The 23,296-nt window shown below is 47.3% G+C and overlaps 1 protein-coding gene across 2 annotated transcripts in view; it reads right to left on the reverse strand.

Moving 5' to 3' along the window:
- DOCK5 (dedicator of cytokinesis 5) overlaps positions 1-23,296 on the reverse strand; it is a 216,750-nt gene that overhangs the window by 52,247 nt on the left and 141,207 nt on the right. For both annotated transcript variants that reach the window (XM_029065133.2, XM_029065132.2), the window contains exons 15-26: positions 21,837-21,935; positions 20,486-20,558; positions 18,549-18,652; positions 14,704-14,887; positions 13,555-13,652; positions 12,923-13,012; positions 11,492-11,592; positions 8,409-8,543; positions 6,393-6,504; positions 5,766-5,836; positions 5,065-5,171; positions 1,554-1,690 (exon numbers count right to left, since the gene is read on the reverse strand). In XM_029065133.2, the coding sequence (XP_028920966.1) occupies positions 1,554-1,690; positions 5,065-5,171; positions 5,766-5,836; positions 6,393-6,504; positions 8,409-8,543; positions 11,492-11,592; positions 12,923-13,012; positions 13,555-13,652; positions 14,704-14,887; positions 18,549-18,652; positions 20,486-20,558; positions 21,837-21,935 (1,311 nt within the window). The remainder of the gene's footprint in view (positions 1-1,553; positions 1,691-5,064; positions 5,172-5,765; positions 5,837-6,392; positions 6,505-8,408; positions 8,544-11,491; positions 11,593-12,922; positions 13,013-13,554; positions 13,653-14,703; positions 14,888-18,548; positions 18,653-20,485; positions 20,559-21,836; positions 21,936-23,296) is intronic.

Below are 23,296 nucleotides of genomic sequence, written 5' to 3' on the forward strand. Positions count from 1 at the left end.
CCTCTTTGTTTGCCCAGCATAGTTGGGGGCTGCAGGTTCCATGTTGGCCTTTTCAGCCAAATACACACTCATGGGTGAACTTTACTGTCAGTGGTATCTTCTGTGAATACAAAGGGCAACTGTGTGCAGAGCACTGAATGAAGTGTTTAGAAGAGTTCAACACACTAGTCTTAGATAGTTTCTTGACCACTGAGTTCCAAAGACACCTTGTTTGGGGTAAGGGAAGTAGGGCATGAGCAAACAGCTGTGTGCTGACCAACTTGTCATTTTGGGCAGTGAGGGCAGAGAAGGGAAAAATCCAGCAGGTTTCCAACCTCCTTACACATTCACTGCTTGGAGAACTCAGTAAGCCAAGAGTCATGGCTTTTAGGCCTGGAGTTGGACCAACTTTTCTTGCTCTGGGAATCAAGCACCACACCAAATGCAAACACTTGCATATAAGATCTCTTTAACATTTGAATCTTACACACCAGTACTCAACATGGTTATGCCATCAGTTAACAGTGTTGTTTAGGTTGATCATATCCTTATACTCTGTGGCTTCCTTTATCTGTCTCTCCACTAGACTGTATGCTCCTTGAGAGCAGGGAGTGGGTCTACCAACTCTTCTAAATTGTACTCTCCCAAACGCTAGTACGGTACTCTGCACACAGTGAGCACTCCATACATACCACTGATTGCTTGACTAAGCACCTACTGAGGGCAGAGCGCTGAACTGTACATTCCAAGCGCTTAGTACAGTGTTCTACACACAGTAAGCACTCAATAAATACGATTGAATACTAAGTGCTTAGAAGAGTGCAGTAGAGTGAGTTAGCAAACATGAGCCCTGCCCTCAAAGAGTTTACAGTCTAGCAGGGCAGACAGAAGGGAGGAAGAAGAGAATGGGGAGAAATGGACATGGGGTTGAATAACTGGTTAAGAATGGGAGCATATAGGTGGCTAGGCACACAAATGCTATAGGTGCTACCGAGAAGCTGTATGGCCTAGTGGAAAGAGCAGGAGACTGGGGGTCAGAGGACCTGGGTTCTAATCCCAGCTCTGCCTCTTGCCAGTTGTATGACCTTGGGCAAGTCACTTAACTCCTCTGGGCCTCAGTTCCTTCATCTGCCAAATAGGAGGAGTATAATACCTGATTTTCCCCCAACTTGTGAGCCCCAAGTGGGACCGAATTATCTCGTACCTAACCCAAGTGCTTAGTATACTGCTTGGCACATAGTAAGCGCTTATCAAATACACAATCATTATAATTAGGTAGTGATGAGTGCCTGGGAGTGGAGGGGGCACAGAAGTGCCAAGGTGCTGTTTGGCAGGAGAAGAAAAATGAGTTGGACCAGTCTTCCAGCATCCTGCACACCGACTACGGAAGCAGTGGCCAAGAGCCGCCCACTTCTAGCTGAGGGGAACACTACATGGGATAGAAAGAAGAGTGGGGCTTCATTAGACACAGGTTCCTAATCAGAAGTCAACATCATCATCATTCTTGTGCAGTATGCTGGACGATCAGCATGTTGCTGGTGGCTTGTCTGAGTTGGGGAGGAGATTGAGCTCACCACATCCTTCCTGTACAGGACCTCCAGGATGTTGCTAAGAAGCTGAGCGCTTGCCTCATGGTCCGGCTTGTTGGAGTTATCATCCAGCTGGCCGCTGAGTTGGTCTATCAACAGAGGCAGGAGGGCGTCTCTGCATTCTGAGGAAGGAAATAGAAATACTTCAGTCTTCAGCTCTCTGCACCCAGCTGGGGCTGCACCTTCTGAACGGTGGGCTCTTGGTTAGCTCCTCCCCTCCTCCTCTTCTCCCTCTAGGCCCTTCTTGACTGCTGAGAGCAACCTGGGAATCAATAAGTTCCAGAGCCAACTCTGAGAAGCAGCAGGACTTAGGGCATTTGATCAATCATATTTATCGAGCGCCTACTGTGTGCAGAGCACTGTATTAGTGCTTGGGAGAGTACTTGATCATGGGTTCAAATTCTAGCTCCGCCACTTGTCAGCTGTGTGACTTTGGGCAAGTCACTTAACTTTTCTGTGCCTCAGTTACCTCATCTGTAAAATGGGCTTGAAGACTGTGAGCCCCACGTGGGACAACCTGATCACCTTGTATCCTCCCCAGCGCTTAGAACAGTGCTTTGCACATAATAAGCCTTTAAAAAATGCCATCATCATTATTATTATTACAATATAATTACTTTGGTTGACAGGTTCCCTGTCCACAAGGAGCTTACAGATGTTTTATCTGTAATGCTGAGATACTGCCCGTGCCCTGCCCAGAGACCCGAAAAGACTCCGAAACCCCGGTAATACTGCTGTCGGTATACCAGGGCCGGTCTCTGAGGTGCTCAATTAGGGGAAGCTCCTAGTTGTTCACACTACATCTAGAAGGAGGCAGAAAACAGACAAAAGACTCTTCTGGTGCTTAAGTTCACTCCTACATGGTCAGTGAGGAGTGGGAAAAGAATGAGTTCTTGCTGGCGATGTGGAGACTGTTTCGTGTATTGTTGTAGTGGGCGTACAATGTTCCGAGAGCCAAAGGTATGTGTGTATCAGGCTCCAAACTGTCCCCTTGTGGTGGGAAAGAATTCTTGGCCCTTCCAAGCTTTCTCTTTTACTGGGAAGTTACGCGTGATAATCCTGTTCCACAGCCTTGAATGGATCTAGTGTGCCTTCCAAAAGTCCAAAACCTTGTACGGCCTCTTTTTTCCATCTCTGATTCCCATCTTCTATAACTGACTTTCTATAAGCTCCCTCACATATGTCTTCAAATACATCCACAACTCCTCTATCCTAAAAGACCCTTTTCTGGAGTCCACTGCACGAGATGACTATCACTAAATCTCCCTCTTCTCTTCCTCTTTTATTTTAATAGCATTTGTTAAGCATTACAAAGCATGTGCCAGGCATTGTACTAAGTGATGGAATAGATCCGGGCTGATTAGTATGGACACAGTCCCCTCCTCACAAAGGGCTCAAAAGCTTAACCCCCATTTTATAGATGAGGTAACTGAGGCACAGAGAAGTTAAGTGACTCGCCCAAGGTCACACAGCAGACATGTAGCAGAGCTGGGATTAGAACCCTGGTCCTTCTGATCCCTAGGCCCATGCTCCAACCACTAGGCCAGTGTTCCATCCACTAGGCCACTCTGCTTCTTGTCCAAACTCTTTTGAATACGGTGTTTACACCTATTTTCTCTACTTCTCCCCGACCTCCAACTCCCTCCTTGACTCTCTACAATCCAGCTCTCGCTCTCTTCAGGCCACTAAGACTCACTCTCCCCAAGGTCACCAATGAACTCCTCTCAAAATCTAATGGACTCTACTCCATCCAAATCCTCCTAGCCCACTTGACTGCCTTTGACACCGTGAAGATCCAAATTCTAAGTGCTGAAGTGTCAGTACGCTTACTGGGTCTGGGTCCCTATAAAATGCTTGTATTTATTGAGGGCTTACTGTGTGCAGAACACTGTATTATGCACTTGGGAGAGTACAATAAAGCAGAGTTGGTAGAAATGTTCCCTGCCCACAGCGAGCTTATAGACTAGAGGGGGAGAAAGACATTAATATAAGTAAATTACATTTATGTACTTGAGCGCTGTGGGATTTATTCTATTCTAATCCCATCTACTTCCACCTACAATCACTGCTCTGGAGAACTCATTCACTCCCTTGGTTTCAACTACCACCTCTCCAGCCCTGATCTTTCCTTCTCTGCTATCTTGTATTTCCTCCTGCCTTAACCACCGACACCCTGAATTTAACATGTCCCCACCCAAACCCTGTTGGCCCCTAGTCTTTACCATTACGTAGACAGCACCACCATCCTCCCTGTCTCACAAGCCCATAACCTGGGCATCATCCTCAACTCATCTCTTTCATTCAACCCACACATTCATGAGAAGCAGCATGGAGTAGTGGGTAGGGCACGGCCCTGAGAGTCAGAAGGTCATGAGTTCTAATCCTGGTTCCGCCACTTGTCTGCTGTGTGACCTTAGGCCAGACACTTCACTTCTCTATGTCTCAGTTACCTCATCTATAAAATGAGAATTGAGACTGTGAGCCCCACATGGGACAGAGACTATGTCCAACCTGATTTGCTTGTATCCACCCCAGTGCTTAGTACTGTGCCTGGCCCAGAATAATCGCTTAACAAATACCATAATAATAATAGCTATTACTATTATTACTATATTCAATCTGTCACCTAGTCCTTTCAGTTTAACCTTCACAACATCACTAAAATCCATCCTTTCCTCTCCATCCAAACTGCTACCTTGCTGATCCAGGAATCTCTACCCTGCTCTGACTACTGCATCAGCCTCTTTGCCGACTTCCCCGCGTTCTGACTTCCCCTCTCCGATCCATATTTCACTCTGCTCCCTGGATCATTTTCCCTCAAGAATATTCAGTTCACATTTCTCCAGTCCTCAAGAAGCTCCAGTGGTTGCCCATCCTCCCCTGTATCAAACAGAAACCCCTTATCATTGGCTTTGAAGCAATCAATCAACTTGACCCCTCTGACCTTAGCTTGCAGATTTCCTACTATAGCCCAGTCTGCACACTTTGCTCCTCTAAAGCCAATTTACTCACTGTACCTCAGTCTCATCTATTTCACTGTCGACTCTTTGCCCACGTACTCCTTCCGGCCTGGAACTCCCTACTCCTTCCTATACAACAGATCACCACCCTCGCCACCTTTAAAGCCTTATTAAAATCCAAGTGGCCTTCCCTGACTAAGGCCTCATTTCCCCTACCGTCTGCATCACCTATGCACTCAGATCTGTCCCGTTAGCACTTGATTTTCACCCCACCCTCAGCCCCACAGCACTTCTGTTTGTACCCATTCCTCTCCATATCAAGTAGAAACTCCTGACCATTGGATTCAAGGCAACCAATCAACACTCCCCACCTTACTTATGTTTGCTCCTCTCCCACTACACCCCAGCTCACACACTTCATTCCTTTCAGTGTATCTCAATCTTCTCTCTCTTTCTCTCTCTCTCCCCCTGCCCCCGGCCCCCCACTTGCTGGCCAGGTCAGAAGTGGCAGGGAGCTCACCAGGGAACAGGCTTACCAGACTGCTCAAACAGCTTGCTGTCCACAATCTTGGTCATGCAGTTGAGTTTCTGACGGACCAACTGGTTTTCTGGAATGCTCTGAATGAATTTGCTGAAGAGCACGCTGAAAGGGGAAGAGCACAGGTATCAGAACTTTACCCTAATCAATTGATCAATCATATTTATTGAGTGCTTACAATGTGCAGAGTACTGTGCCTGGAAGAGTACAAAGTGTGCACCGTATTTTCACCCCTCCCTCAGCACCACAGCACTTATGTACATATCTGAAATTTATTTATATTAATGACTGTCTCCCCCTCTAGATCATAAGCTCGTTGTGGGTAGGGAATGTGTCTACCAACACTGTTAAATTTTACTTCCCAAAGCACTCAGGACAGTGCTCTGCACACAGTAAGCACTTAAGAAATACAATTTATCGACTGACTGATTACAATAGAACACCCAATTCTTCAATATTATTGCTGGGATAGGTCCAGAACCCAGATTCCAGGCCAAGAGAAGGACATTAGGGTAAGTCCTGTAAATGGCTGGTAATGAATCTGACTCCCAAGATGACAGGTGTGACTGGTGCCCTTAACTCCCAGAAGGAGGGTATTGTGCCATGGTTCCAGGGCATTCAGGCAAATATTTTTGGCTCAAGAAACCTTTCCCAATCCCAGGGGGCCACACCCTCACATTCAGCCCTCTTGGAGATTACCTGAGCTCAACAGGGTCGAATACCATTTTGACGTCATTGATGATGCCCGGCAGGTACTTCAAAGCTGCCCCCTACGAGGAGGAAGCGAGTGAGCGTATCAGTTTGCAAGCAGAACAAATTGGAGAACGAGCAGCTTGACACAGCAGGAACACTGAGTCACTTGATTCTAGGGATGGGATCGGCTTCACAAAAGAAAGGACCTGGGGAATGCAGACAGAGGTCAAGGGTCCCAGACATGGGCTCCCAGTCACCTTTCCTCTGAAAGGGAGAAGACTCGGGTTCCCTTTTCAACTCTTTTTCTCTTTCTAGTTTCTGTCTCCGCTTTATCCAAAGACAATATTACCACCTTGCAGATATGCCACTGTCTGCACGGGTGAAGTTCAAATGTAACTTCCCAGGGTCACAACTCCCATAGGTCCCAGTGTTTGGTCAGCAACTGTGCAATCAGGATGTTTATAAGCTGCTGCTGATGGCAAAGTGCTTAAAGTTCAAGACAAAAATCATCAGGCAAAAAGGATTATTACACTCCTATTATTGTGCTTCTTCTGGCCCAAGAACCAGGAACAATTTGTTGAGTTCCCGAGTGTCAAAGAGACCATTTAAAATCCATACTCATGACCTACTGACCTTGATCTTCACAGCCTCCTCCAGGGGCCTATCCATCAGGACATTAAAGGAGAGAAACAGCTGGCGGATTGCATTGTTAAATTCGTCCCCATCCTCACTTTGTCCATAAAACCTTACGGGAAAATGGAAGAGAAAGAATAACCGGGTGGGTCCACTCCTTGCATGGATATCCAAAAGCAGCTCCGTCTCGTTGGACAAGGCCGGAATTATGTCTGAAGATCCCGAGACCCTCATTACCAACCCCCGAAATGGAGGCCACGGGACTTTGTGAACTACAGCTCCGTAGAACCCAGGACCTGCCCGGGCAGCCAGAGAGAATCGGATCTTCCTTGCTGTTGAGGTCCCAAGGCAGTGTCTGTGGTTTCCCTAAGGTCTCAGGCAGGATCGGTTCCCAGGCATCAGGCTGGAGGTGATCTGGTGTTCGGTTTGGGAAAGCTCAACGCCCTCCAACAAATAGCCTGGCAGGTCTTGGAGCCAAGGTGGGGTAAGAGAACACCTGCTTGTTTTCGCAGGGCTTGGGTGGTAGCCTCCCAGTGGGCACAAGAGACTGTGGGCAAATTCTCTCATAACCAGAAAACCCAAATCGGTCACCCAAACTGAAAATCCTCAGCTTCCTCGCTCCCCACAAGATGGCGCCTTTGAGTGGCTGCCAGCCACAAGGACACAAAGACTGGCATGAAGCCCCTATAAAAATAATAATCATCTTGGGATTTGTGAAGCGCTTACTATGTGCAGAGCACTGTTCTAAGCGCTGGGGTAGATACAGGGTAATCAGGTTGTCCCACAAGAGGCTCACAGTTAATCCCCATTTTACAGATGAAGTAACTGAGGCACAGATAAGTGACTTGCCCATAGTCACAGAGCTGACAAGTGGCAGAGCTGGGATTCGAACTCATGACCTCTGACTCCCAAGCCCGTGCTCTTTCCACTGAGCCATGCTGCTTGAGAAGGAGGGTTGCCTACTGGATAGAGCACGGGCCTGGGCGTCAGAAGGACCTGGGTTCTAACCCTGTCTCTGCCACTCGTCTGATGTGTGCCTTTGGAGAAGTCACTGAACTTCTCTGTATCTTAGTTATCTGATGTGCAAAATGGGGATAAGACTTGTGAGCCCCATGTGGGACAAGGACTGTGCCCAACCTGATTAGCTTGGATCCAGCCCAGCACTTAGTAAAGTGTCTGGCACATAGTATGTGTCTAACAGATACCATGTAAAAAAAAGAAAAAGAATGAATACACCAATAGCACCCAAAACCACTGCCAACCTTTATACGACTTCTCCTGAGCCTCTAAAGACCAAACATGAGCACAGAGAGGCGCCTTGGAGGAGCTCAGTAAGTAGTAACACACTGGACTGGGCAACCAGATTTGTGTTGGTCATCCTGTCCTTAGAACCGGGCAGGCAGGTAACCGGAAGTTTTGACAGGCTGGCAGATGACAGCCTGAGAAAGTGGCTTAAAGCAAAGAAGCTTCTTGGACATGAAAGCCATTTTACCTGATTTTTCCCCCTATTCAATGGGACCTTAAAACTATTAAGGGTTACTACTATTCAGGTTACATTTAATACTGCTGGGAGCATTGCTAAAGTGAATTTTTCAATGGTCTAGTGCTTTCATTTTCCAAAGCACTTTCATCTCAGATACTGGTTTTATCCTCAAAAACATCCCTGTGGGACAGGGAGAGGCAGGCATTATTATTCCCACTTTTCAGGTGAGGAAACTGAAACTCAAAGAGGTTTAATGATTTGCCCACGGTCACACAACAAGTCAGCAGCAGAATGAGGAGTGGATCCTGGATCTTCTGATTCCCCATTTCTGTCCCCTAGGTCGGAGTCCTCTCTCTCCGAGGTGCAGTCCACACTGGACTTCTGCCTCATTTGTACTGTACAAGGAAGCATAAGCCACCAGTGATCCCTCAGGGTCTTATCTGCAGGACCACCAACAAGGGGCACAGAGACAAGAGGGCGGAAGGTAGGGTTTGGGGAGGGGGACCGTCGTTTCTCGCCGCACCTCCTCTTACCTCAGGTAGAGAACTCGGGATTGAACGACAAATCTGAAGAGGTACTTCAGGGCTTTCAGAGCCGCAAAGAGCAACTCCGTCCTGGTGGAGTCTTCGGCATTGCCCACATAATAGTTTAATACTTTGGTGAGTTTCCTTGTAGGATTGAGAAGAGAGAAAAACATATGTAAATGATGGGAATGCTACTCTGAATTATGTTCTGCTGGAAAGAGAGCCAAATAAGTGGGAAAAGGTTACTGAAACCTCTTGAGTTCTTTCTGTGGTTTACCAGTAACTGCCTCCTGGCAGTCAGGCAGGAAGGTGGGCAGGTGGTCATGGGGGGGGGGGGCAGGCGTGTGGGCAGAGGGGCAGGCCACATCACTGGAGGACAAACGGCCTCTTCCCTTGGGGAGCTTGTGCTGCTGGAAAGTGGCAGGGCCCCAAGGCTCAGAGCGGGGTCAGAGGGGTCAGTCAATTACTCAATTGTATTTTTTGAGTGCTTACTGGGTGCAGAGCACACTAGGGAGGGTACAACAATAATAATAATGATAGTATTTGTTAAGCACTTACTATGTGCCGAGCTCTGTTCAAGCGCTGAGAATAAACAGAGACGTTCCCTGCCCACAATGGGCTTACAGTCTAGATATTTTTACCTTCAAGACTGCCCAAGCAGAGCCAGATCCAAAGGTGTAAGTCCCTAGAAACTCCCAAGTGCTTAGCCCTGGTTATGCATGTATCTAGTGACCACTACCATATGTCTAACCCCCAGCAGCGCGGCCTACTGGAAGGACATGGGTTCTAAACCCGGTTCTGCCACTTCTCTGCAGTGTGACTTTGGGCAAGTCACTTCACTTCTCTATGTCTGTTACCTCATCTGTAAAATGGGGCTTAAGACTGTGAACCCCACGTGGGACACGTACTGTGTCCAAACTGATTAGTTTATATCTACCCCAGGGCTTAGTACAGTGCCTGGCATAAGGTAAGCACTTAACAGGTACCATAAAAAACAACAGCAGCAAAAAACCCCAGTCCATTGAGTTAAACCATGATCACTTAGGATGCACCAGGAAGCCTTCCCAGACTAACCACCCACCTCCCTACCCTATTCTCCCTATCTATGCACTTGGGTCTGCAGTCCTCAAGCCCCTTGAAACTCACTTGACAATAATAAAAATAATACTAATAATTATGGTACTTGTTAAGCACTTATTATGTGACAGGCACTGTTCTAAGTGCTGGGGTAGATCCAAGGTAATCAGGTTGGACACAGACCCCGTCCCACATGGGGCTCACAGTCTCAATCCTCATTTTACAGATGAGGTAACTGAGGCCCAGAGAAATGAAGTGACTTACTTTGCCCAAGGTCACACAGTAGACAAGTGGCAGAGCCAAGATTAGAACCCATGGCCCTCTGACTCCCAGGCCCGTACTCTATCCACTATGCCATGCTGCTTTGCCTCACTTCACCCGCAGCCCCACAGTACTTAAGTACAGACTCTTATACTCTACTGTTTCCCCTATCTGTAATTTACTCTAATCTCTGCCCACCCTCCCCCACCCCACTAGATTTCAAATTCCTTAAGGGCAGAGATCGTGTCTGTCAATAATATTGCATGGTACAAGCAACTGGTATAGTCCTGTGCACACTGTAAGCATTCGATGAATACTATTGATTGATGTACCAGTGTTTGGTGCCTGTCCAGAGATGGGTGTTCCGGGAAGTGGGTGGAGGGGTGGCCGGGGGAGACCCAGCAGGGCAGAGAGGCTGGAGAGTTAGGCCAGGATGGCGGGGAGGTCCCAGGGGTAGAGGAAGGATGTTTGGTGACAACCTGCCTGAATGTAAACAGGCTTTCCTGGCCTCCCCCGGCCTCTCCTGGGGAGTCTGGAGAGTCCCGTCAGGAAGGTATGATAGCAGAGAACTGGGGGCCGCCTTGGGTTAGATGATCTATGCTCAAAAACTCCTGACTCAGGAATTTCTCTGACAGTCCATCAACATCCTTGTGGTATGAATATTGTAGCTATTGTGCTCGGTCAGTTTCTGCCTAAATCTTCAAATGAAAATAGGGAATTTCAGCCCACCTCTAAGATCAGGGCCTGGGCTCCATCCATTCAGGCCAGGATCAGCCAAACACTGTGTTTAGACCACTGACAACTGGGCCTCATCATGAAACCCAGCTGCAGACCCGCCACTCCTCAGTTTACTTGCTGCCGGCAACAACAGATGGCCTGCGGGGCGTGGAGGGGTCACGCCTGAAGTCATGGCTCAGCCAGCACCATGTGGCTGGGCCAAAGGGAATATCAGATGAGGGAAAACATCCTGCCTACACCCAGAACCTGAAATCCCATGGATTTACAGGCTCTAATCTCCAAGCCCACACTGGAGAAAAGTGCATTAAGCATAGAATAATTTTCCAAGCTCTCCGAGATACGGCGGGAAGTTAGGTTGGCTTTTCGTGCAACAAAATTTATGAAGCCTCTAAGCTCCTTATGAGCTCTGATCCATACTTTGTCTTCAGCACTACATATGACACTACACCCCTTCAACTGAGTGATTGATATAGTAGATGAAACACAGTTGGGAAAAACTCTGTAAATATACAAGCAAACATGCACACACACATATGCACACACACACACACATATACCCTCATCAGTCCGTCCCACAATAAACTGTAAGCATTCAGAGGGCAGGAACCGTGTCTATTTACGAGCTTTGTACAGTGCTTTATCCTTAGCACTACCTATAACAATGTGTCTACCAACTCTGTTATATCTGTACTCTCCCAAACACTTAGCACAGTGCTCTACACCCAGTAAGCACTCAATAAGCACCTTTGGTACACTGACACCTTATTCTCCCACATTCTGAGCAAAGCATCCTGCCCACAGGAGGGCATTGTAAATACCACCGATTGAATGACTTCTATGTTGACAAAAGGCAAGGTTGGGTAAAAGTCCATAACTACACATGCTCACCCAGATGCCCACACGGACTTGCCGACATCAGGCCCTCCCCTCTGTCTGCACATTCTAGCGAGACCATGACCAATAAGGCCCCCCCAGTGGTCACGTGCCAGATTGGAGTTGCCTTCACGGATGCTTACTTAAAAGCCAAGGTTGCGCTGAAGTGCTTGTAGATGTAGGTTTCAAGTACGGTATTGAAATGCTGGAACTTGATGTCTCCGATCAGCGAAATAATAAATACCTGTCAAGAAGCCCAAAGAGAAGTCAAGACCTTGAAAAACTTGAAGCATTTTGGGAGCTTGTTGTGGGCAGGGAATCTGTTATATTGTTGTGTTGTACTCTCCCAAGCGTTTAGTACGTTGCCCTGCACACAGCTCAATAAATATGATTGATTGGTCGATTCACCCCATTGGTTTTACTGCAACTCAGGCGGCCAACAGGACCCGCTCACTTGGCTCCTTCATATGCTTGCCCAAATTGGGCAACTCCTTACCACTTCACTTCTCTGGGCCTCAGTTACCTCATCTGTACAATGGGGATTGAAACTGCGAGCCCTGCGAGATACAGGACCCGTGTCCAACCCAATTCGCTAGTATCCATCCCAGCACTTTGTACAGTGCCTGGCACATTGTAAGCGCTTAACAAATACCAAAATTATTATTATTAAGCACTCAATCTCCTTGCCCTCTGCTACATTACCTCTCTGATTTCTTACTACAACCCAGCCCACATAATTTGCTCCTCTAAGGCCAACCTACTCACTGTACCTCTCGCTCACATTCTCCCTATGGCCAGGTACTCCCTCCCTCCTCATATTTGAGAAACTATCACTCTCCCCACCTTCATTGCCTTATTAAAAGCACATCTCCTCCAAGAGGCCTTCCCCAACTATGCCCTCATTGCCTCTTCTCTCACTCCCTTAGTACAGTGCTCTGCACACAGTACGGGTTCAATACATATGACTGACTGAGCTCCCTGAGAGCTCCTGAACAACTGAATGTTAAACCGGTTCTGGGCCTTTAATCATCCCATGCAATTTTCTAGGACAATAGTGAGCTTGCCCTGTTAGCTCCAGTTGAATAATTCTCCCAATCCAGCCAAGGAGTTTCTTTCTTTCTTGTACTCTTTTTCCCTTTGTTCCTCCCTTCCCTTCCTTTCCTTCCATTCCCTTCCCTCACTTCCCTCCCTCTCTCCCTTCCATCCATCCTGTACTGTCCTGTCCATCACTCTAGTGGTGGCTGCATTTTGGATGTGAAGTGTTGGGGTGGGGGAAGCCTTCAATGATCATAAATGGCAACGCCATGGACTACTTGAATCAAGCAAGAGCTTATCAAACTTGTGCCATAATTACCAATTTACAAGGCTATCCACTTCAAAGAATGATTAAGAGAAGTTCCACAATCTTAACAAAATGCATTGATCAGGTTCCATCCAACAAAAACGAGGGGGAGGAAACACATTTAAAAGTGAAATCTAATCAAAGTTGAAGGGATAAAGGGTTTGAATCTGAAGACACTTCTGAAATCTCTGCATTTATGTGAAACAACATGGGCTACTATCTCCCAACTTACCAGTGCATCAAACACAAGGAAGTCATATGTTTCATTATCTGACATTTCCATCATTATGTTAAAAAGTGCATCAAGTGTATCTTGGAGAAACTAAAGAGGAAAAAAAGAGCACAGAGAAGTTATTTTGGAACCAGTGATTCTGTTACTGTGTACTCAAAAGGCCCCAATAATAATAATGATTATGGTACTTATTAAGGGCTTACTATGAGCCAAGCAAGGTTCTAAGCACTGGGGTAGATACAAGTTAATCAGGTTGGACAGAGTGCCTTGTCCCACATGGGGCTCACATTCTTAAACCCCATTTCACAGATGAGGTAACTGAAGCACGGAGAAGTTAAGTGACTTGTCCAAAGTCACACAGCACAAATGAGGCAGAGCCAGGATTAGAATCCAGGTCCTTCTGACTCCCAGGCCCATTCTGTTAACTAAGCCATGCTGCGGGTCCAATAGATCCATATTTCAATAATTCCATTTTTATCATTCAATATTTTAGAAATGTATTTACCTGCTGATTTTAATAAACACATCTAACAATCTAGGAACTTCTGCATTCATTTAATAAATGGGCCACAGATTATATAGAATGTGCATTTCTTACATTTTAACACACACAGACAGACACATACGAATACCTTCACAATTTCTCCACCATCCACCTCCATTAACTTCTTTAAATTGTGCTCGATATTCTGGGAATTGGAACGCCAATTTAACAAACCCAAGAGGTCAACTGGAAAGGACAACACATACAGTAAGATCATTAGAGTAAGATCAATAATAAAGTTCATTTCAGAAAATCATTACTTAAAAGCTATTAGAAAATCACTTATTTTAATACTGTATTTATTTTAATATCTGTTCCCATTTCTAAAGTCACTGGGAAAATTTAATGCATAAAAAGAAAACCAACAATGGTCCTGTGGGGAGCAAATGACAGATGTCCAAACTGGACTTCAGATCTTTCCAAGGGAATAGAGTGTTCCAGCCCCAGACATAGTGAATTTAGAATATAAGCCAGCTAAGGCTCAGATATCTGTCTAATTGTACACACGTACGGAATCTTCAGGTGAAGCTGTAAATGTCAATTGATCTACAAACACAGCACGACTGCACAGGGGGATGCGGTTAGATGAGCCAAACAGATTACTAGCCTCACAGGTCAAGAAGCCTGAACCATTTTGAAAAAATGAGAAAAATGAGACCTGCCAGGGCAGAGGCAGGATAGTACTGAAAAGATCCCTGTTCTTTCCCAGTCCTGTCCCAGCTCTTGTCCCTCCCCGGTCCCTGGGTCCAGATCCCATCTTCCAGTCTTTTTATTGCCAAACAGCTGCTGAAAGCCAACAGGACCTCAGGCCCAGAAGAGACTACGGCACTACTAAAACGCCTCTTCCTTTTGCAGCAAGAAGCAAAAGCCGACAGCTGTTCCGCCAAGGGTCCCAAACCACTTTTTAAAGTTTGAAGCCAAAAGATAGTGGATTGCAACTCCTATTCTCATTGTACAGAGGGGGCGGTGGCCAGAGGAGGGAGGAAGAACACGGGCAACACAGGTAAGTCAAGTGATCTGGTCAGTGGTGTCATCCGGACGGAGGAGTGCGGGCTCACTCCACCCTACCAGCTCAGTGCTCCGGCTACCAGCCCATTCTGCTCGATTGCTCACAGGCATCTGCCAGCCAGTGCCACACTGTGCACCTGGCACTGGCCACCGCCAACAGGTCTCCCAGCCCCCTCCCCGGGCCTCCCTACGGTATGCAGTTCCACTTTCTCCTGGCTGCCATCCTTACCATTCTGGGTCAACTTGGTGGAACAGATGAGCGTGGCGATCTGGAAGCTGTCCTTGGTGCTATCCTTCGATGGGGTGAAGTTGGCCAAGGTTTTAGCTGGGTGTGCGTCCTTGTCTTCCATCTCCACTTTCGTGTCGGGCAGAGTCAGGTAGAACCTGGCATCTTCCATTTTCTTATTCTCACCCTGAGGGCGAAGCACATCAACCTGTTTTAGTCGCCGAGTGGTGTGGAATTATCCATATGGAACCAGTTGGGCATAATTTGACCATCCTCCTTCTCCCAATAGCCCAGACACCATGGGGTGGTGGGCAGTGAAGGCCGGGAACCTCCTGCATCCTGGTCACTGACTCTACGCTCCTTGAGAGCAGGCATCAACTCTCTGACTTTCAGTGTATGTTCCCAGACTGCCAGTAACGAGCCCTGAGGGGACCAGGTGCCCAGTACAGCACTATGTAAGTCCCCAGTACCCAATGTGGCACTTTTCATGCCCTCGTCATCCAGTACAATGCTTGGCAGACGCATGATACCTTCACCAGATTCCACAGGCACCTGGCAGCTAACAGAGCATCCTGTAGACACCTGATACACAGTTCAGCACTCCATAGGCACCTGGCATCCGGTATAGTTCTCTGCGGGCACCCTGTGTCAAGTACAGATTCCAGCTCACCTCTGGAATCTGCCTTATCTTCTCCATCCAAATTACCAATCTGCTGATCCAAGCACTTATCCTCTCCCACCAAGACTACTGCATCAGCTTTCTTCACTGACCTCCCTGCCATCTGTCTCTCCCTTCTCCTGTCCATACTTTACTCTGCTGCTCAGAGCATTTTTCTGAAAAAGCATCCAGTCCATATCTCCCATCTCTTCATGAACCTCCAAATCAAAAAGAAACTCCTTACTATATGATTTCAATCAGCTCTCCCTCTTCTACCTTACCTTTCTGATCTCCTACTACAACACAACCCAAACTCTCTGGTCCTCGAACACCAACCTACTCTCAGTTCCTCAGTGTTGCCTATCCCACTGCTGACCCCTTGACCAAATCCTCCCTCTGGCCTGGAACTATCTTCCCCTTCTTATCTGACAGATCACTGCCCTCCCTCCTTCAAAACCCTCCTAAAATCACATCTCTTCCAAGAGGTCTTCCCACACTAAACCTTCATTTCCCATTCCAGCCATTCCCTCTGTGTTGCCTATCCACTTGGCTGTGTACCTCCCTTAGGCACTTTGATCCTTACCCCAGCCTCATAGCACTTATGTCCATATTCATTCATTCATTTTCATTCATTCATTCATATTTATTGAGCACTGACTGTGCAGAACACTGTACTAAGTGCTTGGAAAGTACAATTCAGCAACAAATAGAGACTCCCTGCCCACAACAGCTCACAGTCTAGAAGGGGGGAGACTGTGCTCCAAAGTGCTCTTCCATTTCCCCTATCTGTAATTGATCTTAATGTCTGTCCCCTTACAGACTGTAAGCTCCCTGGGGGCAGGGATCATGTCAATCAATCATATTTATTGTGTGCAGATCACTGTACTAAGCACTAGGGAGAGTACACTACAAGAGAATTAGCGTAACACCGTCATTGGGCAGGGATTGTCTTTATCTGTTGCCGAACTGTACATTCCAAGTGCTTAGTACGGTGCTCTGCACATAGTAAGCACTCAATAAATACTATTGAATGAATGAATAATGATTGATTGATTAGAGCGCTCCGCAAGCACCTGACTCCCGGGGGCCAGCAAAGCATTCTGTGGACGTTCAGTGCCCAGTAAGTACCCTCCAAGAAAATGTCACCCACTACAGCACTCCAAGGGCATCGACATCCAGCAGAGTGCTCCGCAGGCCCCCAGGGCCAAGGAAAAGCGCAATGCAGGCACTCTGTGCATAGTACAGTGCTCCGCAAGCACACAATGGCCAGTACAGTACTCGGTAGGCACCCAAGACCCAGTATGGTGCTTCACATGCCATAAGAGCACAGCAGAGAAGCACTGTAGCCTAATAGAGAGAGCACAGGTCTGGGAATCATAAGGTCATGGGTTCTAATCCCTGCTCTGACACTTTGCTGCATAACCTTGGGCAAATCACTTCACTTCTTTGTGCCTCAGTTATCTCATCTGTAAAATGGAGATTAAGACTTTGAGCCCCATGTGGGACTGGGTCTGTGTCCAACCCAATTTGCTTGTATCGATCCCAGGGTTTAGTACAGTGGCTGGCACATAGTAAGCACTTGAATAATAATAATAGTAACGATGGTATTTGTTAAGCCCTTATTATGTGCCAAGCACTGTTCTACATGCTATGGTAGATACAAGGTAATCAGGTTGTCCCATGTGGGGTTCACAGTCTTAAACCCCATTTTACAGATGAGGTAACTGAGGCACAGAGAAGTTTTTAGAACAGTGCTTGGCACATAGTAAGTGCTTAACAATTATTAAGTGACTTGCCCAAGGTCACACAGAAGACAAGTGGCAGAGCCAGGATTAGAACCCACATCTTCTAACTCCCTATTGGTGCCCAGTAAAGCATGCTGTGGGCACTGAGGGTCCAGCAATACACTCTACAGGTTCCCAGCACAGCACAGCAAGTTCCCAGTACTTGCATGCACCCAATACCCTCGCCCACTTCAAACTCTTATTGAGGGCAAATCTCCTCCAAGAGACTTTCCCTGACTAGTCCTTCCTTTCCTCTTTTTCCACTCCCTTCTGCGTCACCCTGACTTCTTCCCTTCATTCATTCCCCCCTCCCAGCCCCACAGCACTTATGCACATATATGTAATTTATTTATTTACAGTACTGTTTGTCTCCCTCTCTAGACTGTAAGCTCACTGTGGGCAGGGAATGTGTCTGTTATAGTCTTATAGTATGCTCTCCCAAGCACTTAGTACAGTGCTCTGTACACAGTAAGCACTCAATAAATATGATCGGCTGATTGGGGCTCCCGGTGTCCCATTAAGCATCCTGTGTGCACCGAGTGCCCAGTAAGGAGCTCTGCAGCATGTGGTTTCCAGTAAGCACTGACTGGGATGGGGAAACTGGGGACAATGCTGGGATTCCCTCATTGCAGATAGAGCAGAGAAGCAGATGGCTTTGGTTCAGGATCTCTCCCTCACTGACTCCACGGGGCTGCAGCCACAAGCACGATGTAGTGGCTACAGCATGGGCCTAGGAGTCAGATGGTCATGGGTTCTAAACCCGGATCTGCCACTTGTCTGCTGTGAGACCTTGGGCAAGTTGCTTAACTTCTCTGGGCCTCAGTTACTTCATCTGTAAAATGGGGAGTGAGACTGTGAGCCCCGTTTAGGACAGGGACTGTGTCCAAACCTATTTGTTTGCATCCACACCAGTGCTTAGTACAGTGCCTGGCACAGAGTAAGCGCTTAACAAATATCACAGTTATTATTATCATTATTATTGTAGCTCCATGTACCAACAGCACACCCGCAGATGCAGTTCACCAGCCGGTCCGCTCACCCTCCCTTTCAGATAGTCCTGGGTATCGAGTCGCCATTCTTTCCAGCTCTTTTGGCATATGTGAGTACTACCTCCAACCGGCAGGGAAGAAGCCGAGCGGCAATCCGTGTGGCCGACGGCTAAACGATAATGGGCCGAACCTTCGGACGGTCTGGCCCCCGGCAAGGAAGCCTCCCGGCTGCTGTGGCCCCAGCCTAAGTGCCCAGGGTCAGAGCGCAGATTGGAGACTCTGAGAAGACTCTGTCCCATGGGCACGGCTGACCTGGGACAGGCGAAGGGGGCCGGGGGCTCAAGGTCCAACCTCTGTCCGGCCAGGATTTTCCCTGGTCGGGCGGACATTGGCCGCTGAGGCCTGCTCCCCAGTTACCTTGTATACCACGAGGTTGTGCCTTCCATCCTGCAGGGTTGTCCCATCAGGGTTCATCAGTTTCACGAAGGAAATTCCAAAGGCTTTTTCAGACTTGTCTCTGGCTGTAGGGGGAGAAAGGTGACTCTGGCTGCTGCAAAAAGAGGTTCTGCCCCCATCCAAACCGTCTACCCCTCCATCCCATCTTACCTCGCTGAGTTCCTGCTATAACCCAGCCCACCCACTTAGCTACTCCAACGCCGACCTACCCTCTGTGCCTCGACCTCATCTGTCTCGCTGCCAATTCCTCGCTCACACCCTGCCTCTGGCCTGGACCACCACTCTCACCATCTTCAAAAGTCTTATTAAAAATTACATCTCCTTCCAAAAGGCCTTCCTCAACTAAGCCCTCATTTCCCCTACTCCCTCTCCCATCTGTGTCATCTATGCACTTGGATCTGTACCCTTTAAGCACTTAATATTCACCTCACCCTCAGCCCCACAGAGCCTATGTTCATAGCCAAAATTAGTTTTACTGTCCACCTTCCTCTCTAGACTTCAAGTTCCCGGTGTGCAAGAAACATGCCTACCAACTCTTTATTACTGTATTCTCCCAAGTGCTTAGTACTTTGCTCTGCACACAGTAAGCACTCAAACACTACTGATCGATGGATTGATTGATGTCCCACTCGGCTCCCCCGCTGTTCAGAGGGTGTTGGGGAGGGAGGGCACAAGACTGGAGTGCCGGGGAGGGAAAGGCATATGAGACCTATCACTGGAAACACCATAGGAGCTAGGAGCCAGGAACCCAGGAGGACATGTGACTAAAAGTACGAGTGTGGGGCCGGGAGTCCATAGACTAGGTTCTAATCCCAGTTCTGTTCGTGGCCTGCTGGGTGATCTTGGGAAAGACAAAGTCTCTGTGGGCTCCAGTCTCCTCTTCTGTAAAATGGGGTTAAAATACCTCCTTCCCTCCCTGTTTTGTAGACTGTGAACCCACGTGGGCCAGGGACTGATCCCAATCTGATTATTGTTTTAATTATGGTATTTGTTAAGCACTTACAATGTGCTGGACACTGTACTAAGCACTGGGATAGACACAAGCTTAATCAGGTTGGACACAGTCCATGTCCCTCATGAGGCTCATAATCTTACTCCCCATTTTATAGATGAGATATTGAGGCACAGAGAAGTGAAGTGACTTGCCCATAGTCACAGAGCAAAGAAGTGGCAGAGCCAGGATTAGAACCAGGGCTTTCAGACTCCCAGGCCCAGGCTCTATCCACTTGGCCTGTCTTGTGTTTATTAATAATAATAATAATAATAATAATAATGTTGGTATTTGTTAAGTGCTTACTGTGTGCAAAGCACTGTTCTAAGTGCTGGGGTAGATACAAGGTAATCAGGTTGTCCCACGTAGGGCTCAGTCTTCAACCCCATTTCCCAGACGGGGTAACTGAGGCCCAGAGAAGTAAAGTGACTTGCCCAAAGTCACACAGCTGACAGGCGGCAGGGCTGGGATTCAAACCCATGACCTCTGACTCCCAAGTCCGGGCTCTTGCCACTAAGCCACGTTGCTTCTGTATTTACCCTAGTACATGGCACAGAACTTGGGACATAGTAAGCACTTAATCGACAATAAATAAATAACAAAATAAATTCAAATGGGACATTTTGTTAAGAAGGCCATTTCTCCAGATGGCCAGTGTCTACTCTGGAAAATTCCTGATTCAGGGTGGTCTAGAGCTTATTTAAATGGGCTCTTCCAATTTGGAAACCCAACGCCTTTCAGGGCCGGATATCTTCTGTTCTGAAGAAAACTATGAGAGAAAGCCAAGTGGCCAAGAGTTGAATTTGGGATGCATTATGCTTCCCAACACAGTCACCAAAGGCCTTGCCAAGATGGAGTTCTTAGCCTTGGCAGCATCTCGGCAATGCCCAGAACTCCCCATACTTACATTCCTGGGATGAGCGGTGACGGAACGTGAACCGCAGGTGACAGCGAGAGACCTCTTCTATTGCGATGGACACCTGCAGATTCACACCATTAGAACACATCCAGTACTCCACAGGGGGACTCTGGGGGAGCATACCCAGAACTCCATAGGGTGGGGGGGCCCTCCTTAAGAACAGATCCAAAACCTCCTCAGTGCAGCTCACTTTACAGTATAAGGCAGGATTTCGTAAGGGTGGTGCAGAAAATCCTCTTGGCATGAAAACAGGAAGGAGCAGGTAGTGGGAAATAGGAAAAGGAAGGGGAGGAGAAGGGAAGAGGAGAGGGAAAAAGACAGGCAGAGGGGAAAGAAGGGAAAAAGAAGAGAGGCAAGAAAAGAAGCAGAGAATGGTATTCAACTGTAGTGCAGATGTGAAAAGTCAGGATCAGACAAAGGGTTTGGATCTGAAGAGAAAACCGAGGTAGAAACACTGAAATAAGATCCATGAAATTTGTTCATTTGCTGAGAGGAGACCTTGATAGTGAGGATTAGTAAACCATGAGACAAAATGTTGCATCTTAGTCATGGTCCTTATTCACTCTGTGCCACATTCTGATCATACGTGATTCTTTGATGCAGGAAACAGCATGGCACAGTGGAGAGAGCACTGGCTGGGAGTCAGAAGGTCAGTTACCTCATCTGGAAAATGGGGATTGAACCTATGAGCCCCATGTGGAACAGGACTATGTCCAACCCGATTTGCTTGTACCCACCCCATCTCTTAGTACAGTGCCTGGCATGTAGTAAGTGCTTAACAGACATTATGATTGTTATCATTATTATTATTATTATTATTATTAAGAATGAGGTACAGTGTTGATTCGGACTTTAAGCTCAACGGAGAGAATTGCTAAAATTATTAATGATGACAAACAATGAAATTACGGACATAAGGAAAATTGTTAACTTGACCATTTCAAAATAGAAGTAGTAGTAGGCACTGTGGACAACACAAAGTAAGAATTATAGAACCAGCACGGCATAGTGAAAACAGCATCGGCCTGGAAGTCAGAGTACTTGGGTTCTAATCCCGGTTCTCCCACTTGCCTGCTCTGTGACCTTGTGCAAGACTTTTTATTTTTCTGTGCCTCGGTTTTCTCATCTATAGAACGGGGATTAAATATCTGCTCCCTCTCCCTCTTATACTGTGAGCCCTGTGAGTGTCAGGGACTGTGTCTATCTGCTTATATTGCATCAAGCCTAGCATTGAATACAGCACTTGGCTGAGTAAGCGCTCAGCAAATACTACAATTATCATTATTAGAATTACTGAACAGAGTAAATGGGGTAGAGCCCAATGAGGGTGAGTTCTTACCTTCACTGTTTCATGCCAACAAGGCTGCTTGACTTGGTAATAGACGACCGACTTGTACTCTGGAATGCCTTCATAGCCAGCCCCAGGATGAATCGCTTTCTTTGGATATGAGAAAATATGAAAGGGTAAACTCAATTTCAGAACACCTGAGAGTCCCACTGTCCACAAATCAATGCCCCACTGATGTCCCTGACATCACATATTTCCCTCCCACCCAATTTTTCCATACAGCGCAGAAGTCTGACAGTTTGTTGGCAGGGCCGGCAGGGCTCCTGGGCTTGAGGCTCAGGCCAGGACTCACACAGGAGGGCCTCACTACACCTTGCAACCCCCTGAAACCTTCCTCTCCTGAGGCAGGCTGGGCCCAACCAGGCATGGTCTAAGGAACCATCTAAAGAACAGAGAAGCAGTGTGGTCTTGTGGAAAGAGCATAGGTCTGGGAGTCAGAAGGACCTGGGTTCTAATTCCGGCTCCTCCACTTGTCTGCTGTGTGACTGTGGGCAAGTCACTTAATTTCTCTGGGCCTCAGTTACCCCATCTGTAAAACGAGGATTAAAACCCTAAGCGCCAGGTAGGCCATGGACTATGTCCAACCTGATTTACTTGTCTCTACCCCAGTGCTTAGTACAGTGTCTGGAAAATTCATTCATTCAGTTGTATTTATTGAGCACTTACTGTGTGCACAGCACTATACTAAGCCTCGGGAAAGTACACTACAACAATAAACAGATACATTCTCTGTCCACAATTAGCTTACAGTCAAGAGGGGAAGGAGACAGGCATTAATATAAACAAATTACTAATCACTTAACAAATACTGTAAAAAAAAACCCAGCTGGAATCTGGGTTCCACACATACTGGACCCGGGGCAAGTGGGGGCTGGGGTGATCGACCCATTGGTCCCGGGCAGGTCTAAGACACACCCCTGAGTAACAGCATGACCTAGTGGGAAGAACACAGACCTAAGAGGCAGAGGATCAGGGTTCTAATTCCACCTCCACCATTTGCCTGCTATCTGACCTCAAGCAAGTCACTTCACTTCATTTCTGTTCATCAGGATTTGATAACAGTCCCTCCCTACCACCCCCGCCACTATTTACATTGTGAGGCCCATGTAGGACAGGGACCGCATCCAACAATATTGCCTTGAATGCTTAGTACAGTGCTTGGAACATGGTACGCCCTTTACAAAATCCACAATTACTACTGTTATTATTACTCTTGGTTTATCCCAAAAGAGACTTCCACTTAAATGATATGATTTCCTCAAGTACTCTTGGGTGAGCAAATTCACGCTCTAATGAGCCAGGTGACAACAGGTCATCAATCATTGGTTTGCCCTACGGATTAGATCAGGGCTACAGGAGCTCTTCCCTCTGCCCCACTCAGGGACTTTCCTCCCTCCCTCCCGCCCAGCCCACCTCCCATTACAGGACTCTCACCCGAATCACAGTAGATT

This window comes from Ornithorhynchus anatinus, chromosome 5 (genome assembly GCF_004115215.2).
Source record: "Ornithorhynchus anatinus isolate Pmale09 chromosome 5, mOrnAna1.pri.v4, whole genome shotgun sequence".
NCBI classification, from domain to species: domain Eukaryota; kingdom Metazoa; phylum Chordata; class Mammalia; order Monotremata; family Ornithorhynchidae; genus Ornithorhynchus; species Ornithorhynchus anatinus.